Source organism: Orycteropus afer, unplaced genomic scaffold (genome assembly GCF_000298275.1).
Source record: "Orycteropus afer afer isolate SDZICR_OR568_19922 unplaced genomic scaffold, OryAfe1.0 scaffold00478, whole genome shotgun sequence".
NCBI lineage: Eukaryota > Metazoa > Chordata > Mammalia > Tubulidentata > Orycteropodidae > Orycteropus > Orycteropus afer.
Window position 1 is genome coordinate 716077 of NW_006922065.1, and position 17587 is coordinate 733663.

Sequence of the window (17587 nt, forward strand, 5' to 3'; positions counted from 1 at the left end):
GCATTAATTGAGAACTTCTGAAACATTAACTGAAAATATTGAGGTTTTAAAAGCAGAACTCTGTCCACATAACAGAATTGGTTTCACAACTTCTGCCCAGTTCTCACTTGCTGTCCTGCAAAAATCCCTCATGTGATGAGTTTTAGTGAAAGCCTTTAGCAATTGTAACAGACCTTTCTCAACCTAGTTCTAGGTACTCAGTGTCAGAAACAAGTGCCTGTGAAGTAGATGTGTTCACAGGGAAAATGGCAGTGTTTCTACTGGAGGTAAGTGTCAAGTGTCGTCTTGATGTTGTCAAAGGAATCTGCTCCCAAGTAATCAGCCTGGCCCTGTTTCCACTGCTCCTTCTGTTCTTCTGAGGATAAAAAAGGCTGTGGTGCAGGTGTGACCTCCCCAAGGGAAAGATGTGATATGGCTGCCAAGGTCTGTTCCACCTTTTGGCATGAGAAGGACTCTTTGACAAAGCCATGTTGAAGTAGCAGTAAAACGTTAGTGGTGAAGATGTCCCCACATATTGAGAAACTCTGGATGAATTATGGTAGTGTTATGGGCATCGCTTTTCACACTTTTTGTTTTGGAATCATAAGTATAATTCCATGGTTTGATTTGTCCCAGGAAATGCACAATTTTGGCATTTGCACTGAATGCTTTAAATGCTGAGAGGTAGGAATATATAGAAATGTTGCTTAGGTTATAAATAAATAGCAAGTGTTTTCTGATATCTGTTGTGGCCCAGCTGCTAAAAAATGTGTTCGGTAAACCCTCATCCCCACCATCAAAGCTACCTTTCTCTAAAGCAATATGCAACAGCTGATTGTATGTTTCAACTGAAGGTTGATCAATAAAGACTCCAGAATTAAAGCAGTCAGGTCACCCTGGGTCTGGTGCTGCTGACCGTTCTTTTCTCTCAAAAAGATCGTCAATGTTTGCTAGAACCAGAGTATCTGCATCCATGAGCACACATTTTAAATACTGTATAAGTGACCACCAGTGCAGTTTTGTTAATGTGACACCAAACTCGGGCCTCTTCATGAAGGGTAGATGAGCAGAATCACCACTGTCTAGGACATCTACTGTGATGACCTCATCAAAGACTGTCTCTAAAATTTTTTCAGATCACACAGAGGATTTGCTTAGGGGGAGTCCTTTTTCTTCCACTCTTAGTTGGAATCAGGAAGAATGTAGGCCAGAACATTACCTCCCAGAAGGGAGCTACAAACCTTGGCTGGAGTGTCTTCCCAAATGCTAGGAAGAGGTTTTAGACCTGTGAATCCTTCATTCATCAACTCGCATCTTTCTCCATTTGGTGCTCAAACCCTCATAGAGTCCACAACCTTTGGAGTGGTGAGCACGGCCAGCCTCCTGGTGGTCCTGTGCTGTTTCAGAGATGAACTCAGGACCAGGGCTCCATTGGCATAGGCATCATTTGTGGTGAGTGTTACAAAGGCCTGATCTTAATATAAAGAAAAAAAAAAAACCCACTCATTACAATACTTTACTACCTGGAAATATGTCCTTGGGTGGTGTAAATGATTAATGTGATTGGTTTCTAACCAAAAGGTTGGAGGTTTGAGTCCAGCCAGAGGTGCCTTGGAAGAAAGACCTGGCAATCTATTTCCAAAGAAATCAACCACTGAAAATCCTATGGAGCAGTTCTACTATGACAAACACAGGGTCACCATGAGTTAGAATCTACTTGACAGCAATTGGTGCTAGCTGGTACCCAAGACCCTTTTCAAAAAGTTATTGTTGTTAGGTGCCACTGAGTTGATTTCAACTCATACTGACCCCATGTGACAGAGTAGAACTGTCCCATGGAGTTTTCTAGGCTGTAATCTTTACAGAAGCTGATTGCCAAGTCTTTCTTCTGTGAAGCTGCTGGATGGGTTTGAAATATCAACCTGCCAAAGATGCAGGGAGGCCTCAACTTCTGACCTCCTCTAACTGCACAAGAGGAAGACAGAATCACCATCAGTAGCCCAAGGCCTATTCCTGCAAGGCCAGACATGCTGCCTCCCTCCAGCCCTTTCACCAACCCTGACACCAACTGTCCCTCCTGCAGGACTCACCACCTTTCTGCTGGGTTTGATAGTTCATTGCAGTGGCCACACAGAACACACAGATTATGGGGTTTATTAGGGAAACACCAGGCTACAATTCAAGTTCAAGAACAATGCTCAGTCTCTCTCAGCCTGCCATCTCTCAGCCAACAGTCTCTCTCCCAGTGATGTCTCTGTCAGCAATGCATGTCTCTTGCATCTCTTTCCCAGCAGCACATGTCTCTCAGGAGCATGTTTCTCTCAGCAGCACATCCTTCTCAGCCAGCAGTCAGAGAGAGCCTTCTGCCTCTAGGAGGCCTCCTTTTGAGCCCGAGCAGAGTGGCCAAACTAGGCAATCATAATATCAGAATTCTAAGCACTTGAGAGAGAGGGAACTTCCCAGAATGTTGCCCCATGCCACGCCCAACAGAAATACCCCAGGTGGATAACTTTTACAACCAGGAGCTCCTCAGTTGCTCACAGCAAATTCCACCACAGAGTTTACAAAGACTTATGGCTAGAAAAGCCATACCAGGTAATTTATTACACTGCACAACCTTTCAATTAGCAGATGAGCACTTAACCCTTATGCCACCAGAACTCATTTTTCAAAAAGTAACTCATGAAAATCAGTTCCACTGAAATGAACTTTTTCTATTAATAATGGAGCAGTCTGATTTTGGGGAAAAACGTAAGTATCAACGTTAAGACTGCAAGAATCTTTAGCATGACTGTCTGTGGTAACCTTCAAGAGGCTGATTGAGCTATAAAATTAAATCCAGTTTTGAGTCTGGACATGCTAAATTCTCAGACTAAATAGTAGTTTAACATCCAGAAGGTGAGGTAATTAACAGATGATAACAAAGAGATGACAAAGTGCATTTTCTATTTCTCTTATAAGGTGCTTTATCTTTATTCAACACAAATACAAATACTATTGCAGAGCTGAACTGAGACAGTCTGACAGCAGAGGCCATATTCTTCACTCTGGTGCTTACATTTCTTGCAATCTTCAGGCTTTTATATTCACTGTTTCCTAAATCTGGAGCAAACCCTCATCCCACCCCACACCCTCCCTTCAAGGACCACTCTGAGTCTCTGCTCAAATATCACCTCCTCATATAGGTTTTCCCTCCCTGATGCTTCTAAATACTGGCCAATTGCTATTAAACAGATTTAGAGACTACCTCATAAGCTCTAATAAACCTGGTTTCTCTTTCTTGAAGAAGGAAGCAGTACCGCCTAGCTTCCTTCGTGGGACTCTTCTCCCCAACACTCACACACAAAAAAAACGCAATCTCAATAATCAGTTGCTGGAACAGAGGACAGGCACATGGATTATTCTTCCTACTGAACCCCACCCTCCCAAGACCATCTGCCCAGCCTTTCTGACATCTCCTGTTCTTCCCTGGGACAATTCTGGGGCATGCCGTATGTCTAAGGGGATCTTAAAGGCAGAAAATTGGTGGGCATCCAAATGTGCAGGACACTTAGGATCAAGCTCTAGCAAGGGTCACTTGGGACACTGTTGCCCAACCAGTGAGTTGGGACATTTTGTCATTAAGTCATTCCCTGTCTTGAGTTCCTTCATTCTTCTTCAAACATTTTCCAACCTGTCATGCTGCTGCCAGGGGCCCAGGTGTCCAAAGCAGCCACAGTTTGGTGACTAGGAGCAGCTGGGCACCGGGAGGGAGGGTGGCCAGGGAGGCTGTGCAGCAAGACTGATGATATCTAATATTATCTTATGTAACCAGGTTGTAGAAGTAAAAATTCCAATTTTGATGCACACTATGCTATAGTAAAATCTATCTGAAAAAGACCAAATTGTCATAACTTTTAATTCTACTAATGTATATTTTTCACTGACTTCATTAAATATAAGAAACCTCTACATAGAGTGATCTTAGATAGAAAATATGGCCCCCCATTCATTTAGAATTTTAAATTATCTTGAATGCCAAATAGTCAATTATCTCCTAGAGAATGCCCATACAGTGTAGAAAACAGCTTTATAGCTGCATTATATTCAGGGGGCCTGAATTTTGCAAAACAAGTGTGAATTAAAATCAGAATATAGGTACTGGAGTTTACTTTGTTAATTCCACCACACTCAGTAGTTCAAGCTTGGTACATCACTGTAATTCCAAAGTGTACTTGTAATTACTGTATTTTTAATTCCCTTGGCAAAGTTCAGGGTTTTCTTCATTAAGTTGCCCACACTTTCCTTTCCTCAATCCATCATACTGCAGCTTCTGGTATTTGAAGGGCTAGGAAAGTGGTATGAGGATGAGACATGCAGGAGATATTATCTGAGATTTCCATTTGGCACTATCTTGCTTGTCATTTTGGTCACAATTTTTGTGAAAAAAACAATTGGTCAATTGACTATATTTCTGTGAGTATTATGAATCTAAGTGGTCTTCCTTGTAAAAATGAAAATGGTAACTGGCATTTTCAAATTACAATATAGACTCATATTAAAATAATTTATCTTGAAATAATCCTTCAACAGGATTTTAGTAATTGCTGGAATATACATTTGGTGGAATATCCCTTCTCGGGAAGCTTCTGATCTCAAGGGAGTATGTAAATTTATAGCGAACTAAATAAGTGCAGATGAATAGAGTTATTATTAGATGATGTCTTAGATTCCTAGAGCTGCCATAACAAAATACCACAAAGTAAATGGCTTTAAAAAGCAGAAATTTATGTTCTCACAATTTTGGAGGCTAAAGTTCCAAATCAGGCTCTCAGCATTCACAGTTTCTTCTGTGGTCCTTTCTCCTACTTTCTAAGGGCTGCTGGCAATCCTTGGTGTTCCTTTGTTTCTGCCTCTGTCATCACATGGCACCTCCCCTCTTGACATTCCCCATGTGTGACTCTTTTTTTAGAAAACACCACTCAGAAAGGATTAAGATCCACCCTACTCCAGTATGTGGGAGAAAGTTGTGGCAATCTGCTTCTATAATGATTATAGCCCTGGAAATTCTGTGGGGCAGTTCTACCCTGTCCTGTAGGGTCAATATGAGTTGAAATAGATTCAATGTCAATGGCTTTTTACTCCAGTATGACCTTGTTTGAGAGCTCTGGTGGTGTAGTGCTTAAGGCACTTGACTGCTAACCAGAAGACTGGTGGTTCAAACCCACCAGCCACTCCTCGGAAGGAAGATGGGGCAATCTACTTCCATAGTGATATTGCCTCAGAAACCCAAGGAAGGGTCGCTATGAATCAGGTCCGACTCGACGGCACATAACAACAACAACAACAACATGGCCTTGTTTAACCAAACTGATAAAAAAAGAAAACCTTTATTTCCCAAAATATGTTCACACTCACTGGTTCAGGCATAGGACCTCAACATATCTTTTGGGAGGAGACAATCCAATCCATGACAGAAGATAAATAGTCAGTTAAACTTTAGAATGAATTATAATCACTTGGATGGCTCGTTAAAACGCAGATTGGTGAGTTCATCTGAATATTCCTGATTCAATAGATCCATGCCCATTCCAAAGATAAGCATTGAAACAGATGTGGAAATTATGTTATCAAAATTTTGCTGAAGATAATTCAAAAATTACCACAGCTTTACTTTGGTAGGAAACTTCCAGAACTTCAAGCTGGACTCAGAAGAAGTCATGGAACAAATTATAGCACTGGTGATGTCAGATGGATCTTGGTGGAATAAAGAGAATACTATAAAGATGTTTACCTGTATTTATTAACTACATAAAGGCATTTGATTGTGTGTATCATAACAAATTAGGATAGCATTACAAAGAATGGCAATTCCAGGACACTTAATTCTGCTCGTGGGAAACTTGTATATGGATCAAAAGGCAATTGTTCAAACTAAGAAAGGGATACTGTGTGATTTAAAATCAAAAAAGGTGTGTGACAGGGTTACATCCTTTCACTCTATTTATTAAATCTGTATTCTAAACAAATAATCTGTGAAGCTGGACAATGTGAAAAAGAATTTGGCATCACGATTACAGGAAGACTCATTAACAACCTGTCATTTGTATGTGATACGGCCTTCCTAGCCAAAAATAAAGATTATCTGAAGCACTTGCTGATGAAGGTCAAAGACTTCATTATGGATGACACCTGAATTTGAAGAAAATGAAAAGCCTCACAAGTGGATTGATAAACAACATAATGGTGAATGGAAAAAAAAATTAAGTAGTCAACAATTTAATTCTATTTATACCAACAATCAATATCCGTAAGATCAGTAGTCAAGAAGGCAAATGACATAATGTATTGAGAAAATATGAAAATTTCTAAATTATCAGATCTCTTTAAAGTTTTAAAAAACAAAGATGTAACTTTGATGACTAAGGTTGATCTAATCCAAGCTGTAATCTTTTTAGTCACTTCATATGCAAAAGTTGGATAGTGAAAAAGAAAACTGAAGAAAAATTGATGCATTCAAACTGTGGTGCTGACAAAGAATGTTGTACAGGTATACCTTGGACATATTGTGGGTTTGATTTTGGATCACAGCAATAAAGCAAATATCACAATAAAGTAAGCCATATGAAATTTTTGGTTTTCCAGTTCATTGAAAAGTTATATTTACCCTCTACAGTAGTCTATTAAGTGTGCAATAATGAAAAATCTTGAAATATTGTGAGAATTACCAAAATATGACACAGACACAAAGTGAACATGCTGTTGGAAAAATGGCATCAATAGACTTGCTCAATGAAGGGTTGCCATGAACCTACAATTTGTACAAAATTCAATATCTACAAAAGACAATAATGTGAAGTACAATAAAATGAGGTAGGCCTGTATATACCAAGGAATTCCAGAAGAACAAACAAATGAGTCATAGAAGAAATACAATCAAAATGCTCCTTAGAAGTGAGGATGGCAAATCTTGTCTCACTTACTTTGTACACATCATCAGGAAAGACTAATCACTAGAAAAGTACATCCTTCTTGGTGTAGAGTCAGTGAAATCAGGGGAAACATTCAATGGGATTGATTGACACAATAGCTACAACAATGGACTCAAACCTAACAATAATCATGAAGATCATGAAAATGGTACAGGATGGAGCAATGTTTTATTCTGTTATACATGTCACCTTGAGTCAGAGCTGGCTCTGTGGCAATTAACAAGAGATCTAGGGTGGGGCCAGAGAATTTGCATTTAGAACAACCTCCCAGTTGATGATTGTGCTACTGGTCTGGTGACCAAACTGTTTAGAGTCTGAGAATATAGTGTGAATGTCTGATACAAAGAAACCTGTGGGGGTACCTGTAAAAGAGGACCAATGTGGGGCAAAACCAATATGAGTTATTTCATAAAGAATCCATAGAACACTTGCAAACCTCTTTCTTATGAAACTTTCAAAGTTGTGTGGGCTAAACAAGTTTATGTATTATCATTCTTATTTTACTGAGGAGCAAAGGGAGGCCAGATAAATCTATATGACTTATCAAACATTACACAGCTAAGTCACAGTAGACATTTTGCTCCAACCAGGCCATTTGGTATTAATACTGTTTCCTTGATTATCTATGCAGAAGAATATTCTGATGAGAATTTTGAAAACAATGAAGGGAGAGTTCTGGAATGTATCAGGTACTTAAAATACTGGAGCTCTGGTAGCATAGTGCCTAAGGCACTTGACTGCTAACCAGAAGGCTGGCGGTTCAAACAAGCCACTCCTTAGAAGGAAGGTTGGGCAATCTACTTCTGTAGTGATACTGCCTCAGCAACCCAAGGAGGGATCACTATGAGTTGGGTCCGACTTGATGGCACATAACAACAACAACAAGACGTTGTAAGTGAGACTCCCTGAGAGGCACAAATGGTTAAGTTCTGGACTACTAATCAAAAGGTTGGCAGTTCAAACCCAGTCAGAGTCACTATCTTAGGCTGGGTTCTCTAGAGAAACAAAACCAATAAAGCTTATATATATATCGAGAGAGAAATTTGTCTCAAGTAAATGGCTCACACAGTTCTAGAGGCTGGCAAGTCCCAATTCCTGGATCAAACATCAAACTGGAGGCTTCTCCTGACTCACACAGCTGCAGGGGCTGACAAGCTTGAGACTGCAGGCAGTATAACAGGAGGCTGACTTTGACAGATGACAAATCCAAGATCAGCAGACTCACAGGACAGTTGTAGGCAGCACAACAGGATCCAGATCCACAGAAGATTCCTGAATTTTCCCAGGATGTATATTTATATATTTTAAGAAGGTCACACCTCTAGGGAAACTCCTTTTCAACTGATTGGCTCCTCAAAGCAATTACCACTGTCAGATCTCACCATGGGAACAACCATATGACTACTTAAACCACTCAGAATCATGGTCCAGCCACCTTGATACAAAGCCTTAACTATCACAGTCACCTTGAAAAAAAGATGTGGGAGCATGATTCTACTCTGACACACATAAGGTTGCCATGAGTTTATGGCAAGTAGTTTTCTTGGTTTTATGTTGTCAGTGATAGCACAATGTGAATTCATTGGGCTGTCATGCAAAAAGAGGGGATGATCTATGTATATGAGATGGCTGGCAAATAGGGAAATCTGACCATAAGGAGGGGTCAGGCTAAGATGTAGTTGGAGATAGAGGGAAGAATCAAGTCAAAAGTAGCTAAGGAGGGGCCCTAGTGACCTAACTGTGCAGGTAAATCTTATCTGGAAGCAAATGGGGAGATTCTCACAAGTGAGGTGGCTGAGGAGCAGATATGGAGGATTGTTTCAGCTTTAGTCTTGAGACACATGAGCAAAGTTTCAGCAAAAAATCACAGAAAGGACATTTCCATGGTTTTGATTGATTCAGTGAAAAGAAGAGGTTAAAATTTATTGAACTAATAATGCCATGACTCTAAAAGTTCCAGATGTAAGATGGAAAAATCCCCGCATTGCTGCAGGGACTGGTACACACAGCAAGTACCTAAAGTTTTCTTTGTATTGTATCCAATTGGACATATTGGGGCCAATCTAGACATTACCATGACTCTATTTGGAACACTAAAGCATCAAGAAGTGCTTAGAGAGGGGTTTAAAGGCAGAAGGCTTATGAGAAAAAAGATAAACCATTCTCAGAATAAGGAGTAAATAGCAGAAAGTGTAAAGTTTTCAGAGGATTCTTTAGAATTAATTGCAGATGGTTTCTGAGAATTTACTATAATTAGTGAGGAAGATCTGATACAAAGAAACTGTCATTACAGATAGAGGAATAAATGGGGGAAAAACAGCATGAGTCTCATTGGAAAGAACGAGTGAAGTTTGAACAATAATGGGAAAAGATAATTTAGAATCAGTTCAGAAGAGTTCATCAGGAATTTCACCACTATCTAAATGGAAGGAATGTTCTTGCTTCAACCTTGTGCCATTTAAATATCTTCTGGACGAAAATATGGGCACATTTGATAAGGTGCTGTTTTGGTTACCTAGTGTTGCTCTGACAGGATTATACCACAAAAGGGATGGCTTGAACAAACAGGAGTTTTTTCTCTTACAGTTTGGAGGCTTTAAGTCCAAGTTCAAAGTGCCAGGCTCTAGGGGCTAGGTGAAAGCCCCTCAACCTTGGGCTTCAGCTCTGCCTCGGTTCCTGGGTCACTGAAGCTAGAGGATTTTCTTCATTCAGACAGCTGCTGGCTGCTGAGACTGACAAGCCCAAGGTTGACATGTAAAAAGGCAGTCCCAATGTTATCAAACCACACGGAGGCCATTAATTCAAGTCCACTCAAAGTCTCAAGTTCAGCAGAGCATGGCAGGCTGCTGAACAATAGCAGGGCTACATTCAGGGTTCAAGTGAGCCATAAGCTAGACACCATTCTCAAAGCTGTTTCTTATATACGGGAAGCAGACCACACACCCAAAGCAGCTACTCAGCTGCTCCAATAGATTCCACCATGGAGTTAATTACCAACTCACCATGGGGAATAAATACATTCAGCTGCCCAACCATTCAACCAGGCCTAGCCAAGCTGACACACAAACTTAACCACCACAGATGCTCTTTTTCTTAAATTTAGGGATCATCCCTAGTGACAAATGTAACTATGCATCAATTGACTTATCTGTTTGCTCATCTCCTTACTTCCATATCTTCTGTCTATATGTATAGTTCATGTTCACACTTGGCATTTGATTTTCAAGCTAAAATTCCAAAAGGTATGTTCTATGGTGTGAATCTTGAGTACCAATTACCTATAAATTTATATGGGAAAGAGGACTCAAATTTTTTTTTTTTTTTAGAAAATTCTAGGTCTTCTCTATATACTGTTTCTCGCCCACATCTATGAACAGCTGACTACTTGCTTTCCTTTGAATACTCAACTTCTGCATTTTAATTTTTTAAAACTTTTAGATGTTTATTCAATCCAACGTAAGATATATGTACTTCACGTGTATTTAGAGAGCATAACCTTGAATTTACTCTTAACAGTGCATCACTAGGGAGAAGTGGGTGGTGCGGATCATGTCGGGTGACACTGTCAGAGTGATGACATCAAAATGACTGTCTATAAAATTTTTGTGTAGTATTTTAGAAGAAATTTATTACTTTGTTTTATAAAAATATCCCTGTAGTCAGTTATAACAAATAAACCTTTTTTTCATAAGCCTAGTTTATATGTATCAATAGATCTATAAGGTGAAAATTCTAATTTACTTTTTGAACCTTCTAATATACTCTGATCAGAGCTGTCATTATTACCCAATTACAATCATGCTTTGAATCATGTGGTTTCCTCTGCATGTGCCAGAGGCACACACTGTTGTTTCCTTTGCTGCCAGTATTTTTATATTTTTTCAAATATCCTGGTGTTTTAGCTACAATATAGTGGTAATTAGAATTTGTGCACCTATATCAATAACTTTTTTTGAGAATGAAATAGGAATTAAAGGAAAAAGAGAAAAATAAAAGGCTTCCACTCAGTAACTAATAATATAATTCAATGTAGAAGGATTTTACAACAATTTTGTTGTTGTTATTGTTGTTAAGTGCCGTAGAGTTGGCTCCTATCATAGTGACCCTATGGGCAAGAGAATGAAATACTGCCCAGTCCTGCACCATCCTCACAACAATTCTTGCTATGCTTAAACATTGAATTACATTATTATTTCTTTGTTATAACTGATTACAGGGATACTTACCACCACTGTGTATTCATATAATCTAAGAAATACTACATTTAAGCAATTTACAGTTATGTTTATCATGTTATCTATGATTAAAATTGATAGTAAACATTACTAAGGGTTATGTATGATCTAAGGAGCTCTGGTGGTGCAGTGCATAAGGCATTTGACTGCTAACCAGAAGGCTGGCTGTTCAAACCCACCATTGAAGGAAGATGGGGCAATCTACTTCTGTAGAGATTTACCTCCTTGGAAACCCAATAGAGGTTACTATGATTTGGAATCTACTCAGTGGCAGTGGGTTTGATTTGGTTTGATGTATGATCTAGTATTAGAGGATATACATGGAAGGGTTAGACCATGAGTTACCACATTGGGTGACATCAACCCCAGTGACACCATTGACTCTTAACTGATATTACCAAAAGCTTCATCCTATAGAGGATAGTAAGCCTCATTCTATAGAGGGCAGTCAAGGAACATGCAAACTCTTCATTTCTCTAAAAACTTTAAAAGTTATTTTTGGATTCACTTAGACCACCACAGAGCCCCACACCTTGACTACGTTGCTTTTGCCTGACCTCCATCCTAATATTCCTTTTTTCTTTTGAACTGAATCACACTTTAGTCTTTGCTCATTGACCTGTATTGGGAGACATTGCAAGAAAATCTCAGTGCAACTGATTGTTGTATTTATTGAACAGTGTTGCTGAGAGTTTGGATGTTTATTATTGCATTAATTCTCTCTCCTTTATATGACCCCTTGGGAGAAATTCCTGTCTGGCCTGTATAGTGCTACCCGTTAACTCTTATTTGTTTTTATTTTCTAGTTGTCTTGAACAATTTTCTTCCCTCTTTGCGTTGATTACTAGAAAGCTTAGAGCCAAATTCGTGACTCTTATCTTGTAAGTGCACAGGTCTTTACACTAAGCATTTTATTTCTTAACCTCACATATGGCTTCCACTTGCTTTTCTTATGGATATTTTCTCTCTTTCTCATTTAATCAATTGATTTATTTTTGTTTTTGCTATAGTATGTATTTTGTAAGCTGCTCAATGTTCATTTTTAAGTGTGAGTTCAAGGCTTTATTCTGCTCCCTGTTTCCCCATGAATTCAACCTCAAGAAAGGGGAATGCTGGAATAGTTCAGAACAGATGACAACTCAAGGATCTTGGAGGTTGAATTTTGATTTTATGAAGCCTGGGAATCTTTCATAGGATATCAGCCATTGTTAATCTTACTTATTGAATGCTAGATATTATTGTGCTCCCATAAATATTTCTCAGCTTGTTCTGGGATGCATTTAAGTTCCTTGGAAACAGTTTGTTCCTTTTAAGTCTTGCTTTTAAGATTTGTTAGGAACAGAACAGCATTCAGTTTAGGAATAATTATTCTTCATATTAAGGCAAGCCTACCACCTGCCTGACAGTTTGCATGCTGTGGTGGCTTGCATTTGGCTATGATGGTGGAAGGTATGCCATTGGTATTCTAAATATCGGCAGAGTCATCCTTAGTGGACAGATTTTACTGAAGCTTACAGAGTAAGACAGACAAGGAAGAAAGACCTGACAATATACTTCTGAAAATTAGTTAATGTAAACCCTATGGACCACAGAGTATTATCTGATACAGTACTAGAAAACAAGCCGCAAGATTGGAAGGCAATATACAACAGCCATAATAATGAATTCAAACATACTAATGATCATGAAAATGGTGCAAGACTGGGTTACATTTTGTTCTCTTGTACATGGGGTGTCCATGAATCTGAGGTGACTCTATGATCCTTTTGATTATTCTACCAAATACACCACTAATTACAAGGTTTTTTCAGTCCATCAGTTGAGAACAGGCACTATTACTAGATCTTTGTTAGCACCAAATACTGTTCCCTCTAATTCTTTTGGATGTTTCTTTCTTTGGCCTTGGGTAGTTTCACTGATCAGTATTAAGCTTAATACTTGAATGGTCTTTTAGTCAGAATTCTCTAGAGAAACAGAACACACACACACACACACACACACACACATAAACACAGAGAGAGATTTACTTCAAGGAATTAACTCACAAGTTTGTGGGGTTTGGCAAGTCCAAAATTGTAGGTTAAGTGGCAAGCTCAAGACTTCTTCAGGCTTGCATTCCAAGAACTATAGATTAGCCTACCAAAAAAGTGCAGAGTAAAAAGAGAGAGAGTGAGTTCTTCCAAAACATCTGTTTATATTCTGTAGGCAGAACACATCATATGGAAACTGGGTTTTCAACTGATTGATTGATTATATTACATTACGGAACAGCAATTAGACTAGTATTTGGCCAAGAACTCAGAACCATAGCCTTGCCAAGTTGATGCGTAGTATTAACCATCACAGTGGAGACCCTATGAATATTTTCAGAATTCTCCCTCTTTGCAACTATCTGCTCTATAATGTTCTGTTTTGTTATCTTTAGATATCTTGATCAATATCTTAGCTATCTAGTGCTACTATAACTAAAATACCATAAATGGATGGCTTAAAAAATGGAAATTTATTTTCTCACATTTTAGCAATATGATAGCTAGAAGTCCAAATTCAGGATAGCAGCTCTTGGGAAAACTTTCTGTCTAGGTCAGCTCTGGAGGAAGGTCTTTGTCTCTTTGAGCTTCTGCCCCTGGGTGATCTTCATGTGGCTTGGCATCTCTCTTCCCCCATTTCTCTTTGCCTAATCTGCTCTATCTCTTATAAAAGATTAACTCAAGAAACCCTACACTAATCCTACCTCATTAACATAACATAAAACTTATTCTTAAATGGGATTATAATCACAGGTTTAGAAGTTAATATTTATGGCACACATTTTTTTGGGGGGGGCACAGTTCAGACCTTAACAGTTGCCTAGGCATTTTAGCAGGGAGCTCTGGTGTGACTGCTAACCAGAAGGCTGGCAGTTCAAACCCACCAGCCACTCCTCGGAAAGAAGGTTGGGCAATCTACTTCCATAGTGATACCGCCTCAGAAACCCAAAGAGGGGTCGCTATGAGTCAGGGCCAACTCGACGGCACATAATAACAACAAAAACAACAGGCCTCTTAGCAATGTTTACTCAACTAGAAGTTGGCCACATTCTGTTTGAATTTTCACTCCATACACAGTAGCCTGGAAACTCTATCAAAGCAATAAACTGGGGGCAATTTTCCTGTCTCTCAGGGATCATATCATTCATAGCTCTGTGTCTAATGTCTTGAAAAGTCATGCTTTCATATACTTTTGCCAGTATTTAATTTGTTTCTGGTGGGAGGGTAAATTCAGTCACTATTACTATATCTTGATTAGAAAAAGTTACTAGACACCCTTTCTTTGATTTTAAGTTGTAGATTTCTAGGAGCCCTGGTAGCATAGTGCTTAAGGCACTTGACTGCTAACCAGAAGGCTGGCGGTTCAAATCCACCAGCCACTCCTCGGAAGGAAGATGGGACAATCTACTTCCATAGTGATATCTGCCTCAGAAACCCAAGGAGGGGTCACTGTGAGTTGGGTCCGACTCAACGGCACACAACAACAACAGTCAGTTCAAATGTAGGGCTTGTCAGCACAGAAGGAACTGCTGTTTCCCTTGGTATCCTTTGCCTTGGATTAATGTTTCCTTAACACTTTATTCCCCATCAACTAGAAAGATGCTGAGACTCAATATTAGCAAGTGTATCTGGTAAAAAGGAGCCTAGGAGATCACTCAATCTCCTTTAAAATTTGACCTTCATAGAGAAGCACAAAAGGCATGCTTACATTTTAATGTAGCTCACAGGACTCAGAGTTCTCGAATGACTGGAGAGTCACTGTGTCAAATCTGCCTCTAATGCAATCACTAGTTGACTGAATATTAGGATATTCAGAATTTTGTCCAGATATTTTTCCATCTTCTATGACTAATATAAGAAGCTCTGGTGGTGTAGTGCCTAACTATTTGACTGCTATCCAGAAGGCTGGTGGTTCAAACCCACTAGCTGCTCAGTGGAAGTAAGATGGGGCAAGCTACTTCTGTAATAAATATTTACCACCTCAGAAATGCAATGGAGGTCACTATGAGTCAGAATTGACTTGATGGTAGTGAGTTTTTTTTTTTTTTCTTTTTAATGACTAATATGGTAAATCTACTTTGGCACAGAAGGGGATAAAAGAAGGAAGAACTTTTACTTAAATGCCAGAATTGTGCTTCTCATTATACAGTTTTTTGTATATAGTTCTCTCCCTGTGGTGTGCACTCAATTTTTGTCAATTAACCTTTATTATTTTTAGAGCTTGAATGAAAGTCTTCTCTAGATCTGCTCATTGCTAAGTATTTGAATTTAATGGGTCCAGATGTTATCTATAGCTCAGGAGAGCAAAATAAGCAGATGAGATAAGCAGTCCTTTTGCAGGTGTTCAGAGCCAGTGATAATCTTTTCTGCACATGCCAAAGCTCACATTAAGTCTGAGTGTGCAGATACTTAATGTTGTTGTTGTGTTTTGACATCAAGTTGGATCCAACTCATAGAGACCCCTCCTTGGGTTTCCGAGGCGGTATCACTACGGAAGTAGATTGCCCAACCTTCCTTCCAAGATACTTAATAGTCATGGAAACTGAGCTCAGAATAATTTAACAACTATCAAAAGTTTATACTTAAAAAATTCTAATCCTGCTCTTAAGAGTAATTAGCCTTTACCTAGGCAGAGATTACCAAGCAATTTTTCTTCACATGCTTACTCTTATAGTTTATGACAAGAATATTTTGACAGTATTGGAAGGTATCTCAATGGGAAAAGGTTGAATATTTTTATGATACTATGGCTTTAGAGGAGCTCTGGTAGCATAGTGCCTAAGGCACTTGCCTGCTAACCAGAAGGCTGGCGGTTCAAACCCACCAGCCACTCCTCGGAAGGAAGGTTGGGCAATCCTACTTCCGTAGTGATGCTGCCTCGGAAACCCAAGGAGGGGTCGCTATGAGTCAGGGCCGACTCGACGGCAAACAACAACAACAACAACAACAATGGCTTTAGAGTCAAATGATTGATGATATTCAATCTTGCTTTCAGAAACAGATGATAATGGAAAAATTTTAATGGGGAAAGTTGTTGTTAGGTGTCATTGAGTCATCTCTGACTCATAACAATCCTATATACAACAAAATGAAACACTGCCTGGTTCTGTGACAGCCTCACAATCCTTGCTACACCTGAGCTCATCATTGCAACCACTGTGTCAATCCATCTCATTGAAGGTCACCCCCCTCTTTGCTGATTCTCTACTTTACCAAGCATGATATCCTTCTCCAGGGAATGGTCCATTCTGACAACATGATCAAAGTAGGTGAGAGGAAGTCTGGCCATTCTTGCTTCCAAGGAGCATTCCGGCTGCACTTCTTCCAGGCAGTTTGTTTGTTCTTTTGGTAGTCCATGGTACTTTCAGCATTCTTCACCAATACTACAACTCAAAAGCATGGTTGATATAAATCATCAAATAAACACTAAAGTTCAATCACTTGAAAGCAATAATTGAGAATCTCCCTCCTCCCCGGCCATTTTCTTGGCAACACAGAACATCAAGTAGGTAGTTTTTGACCACTTGATTAAGTGAGTTATCATCCAGTGGGAAATCTTGGAGTCCTTGAGTGATGCAAACAGTTAATTGTTTGATTACTGATCAAAAGGTTGGAGGTTGGAAATTACCCAGAATCACCTTGGAAGAAAGGTTTGGTGACCTACTTCTGAACATCAAAGAATGATTTGATTATTATGGAGCATAGTTCTACTCTGACACACACCTATGGGGTCATCATGAATTGGGTTAAAGTCAATTTGATAGTACATGTTTTTGAGAAATCTTAAGATGGTAGTATGGTACAACTGAATGCACACTACTAGCAAAGGTTCTATCTGGGCTTAGATCTGCTATGAAAAGATGTGAGTTTAAAATGTCCTGGGCCAAATTTACAACTCTATACATGTTCACATTCTTGCCAAAGAGGAAATTTCTCATTCATTGAACAGATATTTGGTGAGCACCTACCAATTTTCATGTACCAAAAACCGAAGGGAGATTAAGTTGGAAATAGAAATACCGTATAATCCAGCATTCTCACTACTAAGTATAAACACTAGACAAATAAGAGCCATGACACAAACAGATATACGCACACCCATGTTCATAGCAGTATTATTCACAGTAAAAAGATGGAAACATTGTAAGTGCCCATCAACAGACGAATGGCTAAACAAACTATGGTACATACATACATTGTAATACTATGCAACATTAAAGAATGAGTCTGTGAAATACTTCATAATATGGATGAACCCAGAGGACATTATGCTGATTAAATTAGTCAATCACAAAAGGACAAATGTTGTATGAGACTACTACTATTAAAAGTTAATAAAAGGTTTATACACAGAAATAAATTGAGGTGGAAG

At 39.1% G+C, this 17587-nt stretch overlaps 1 protein-coding gene across 1 annotated transcript in view; it reads right to left on the bottom strand.

The window, feature by feature from the left end:
- Positions 1 to 257: 257 nt before the first annotated feature.
- Positions 258 to 17587, bottom strand: part of LOC103209131 (glycogenin-1-like) — a 25018-nt gene continuing 7688 nt past the window's right edge. The window contains 3 exon segments of the mRNA XM_007954909.1: positions 258 to 507; positions 509 to 1111; positions 1318 to 1453. Of these exon segments, the coding sequence (XP_007953100.1) occupies positions 258 to 507; positions 509 to 1111; positions 1318 to 1453 (989 nt within the window).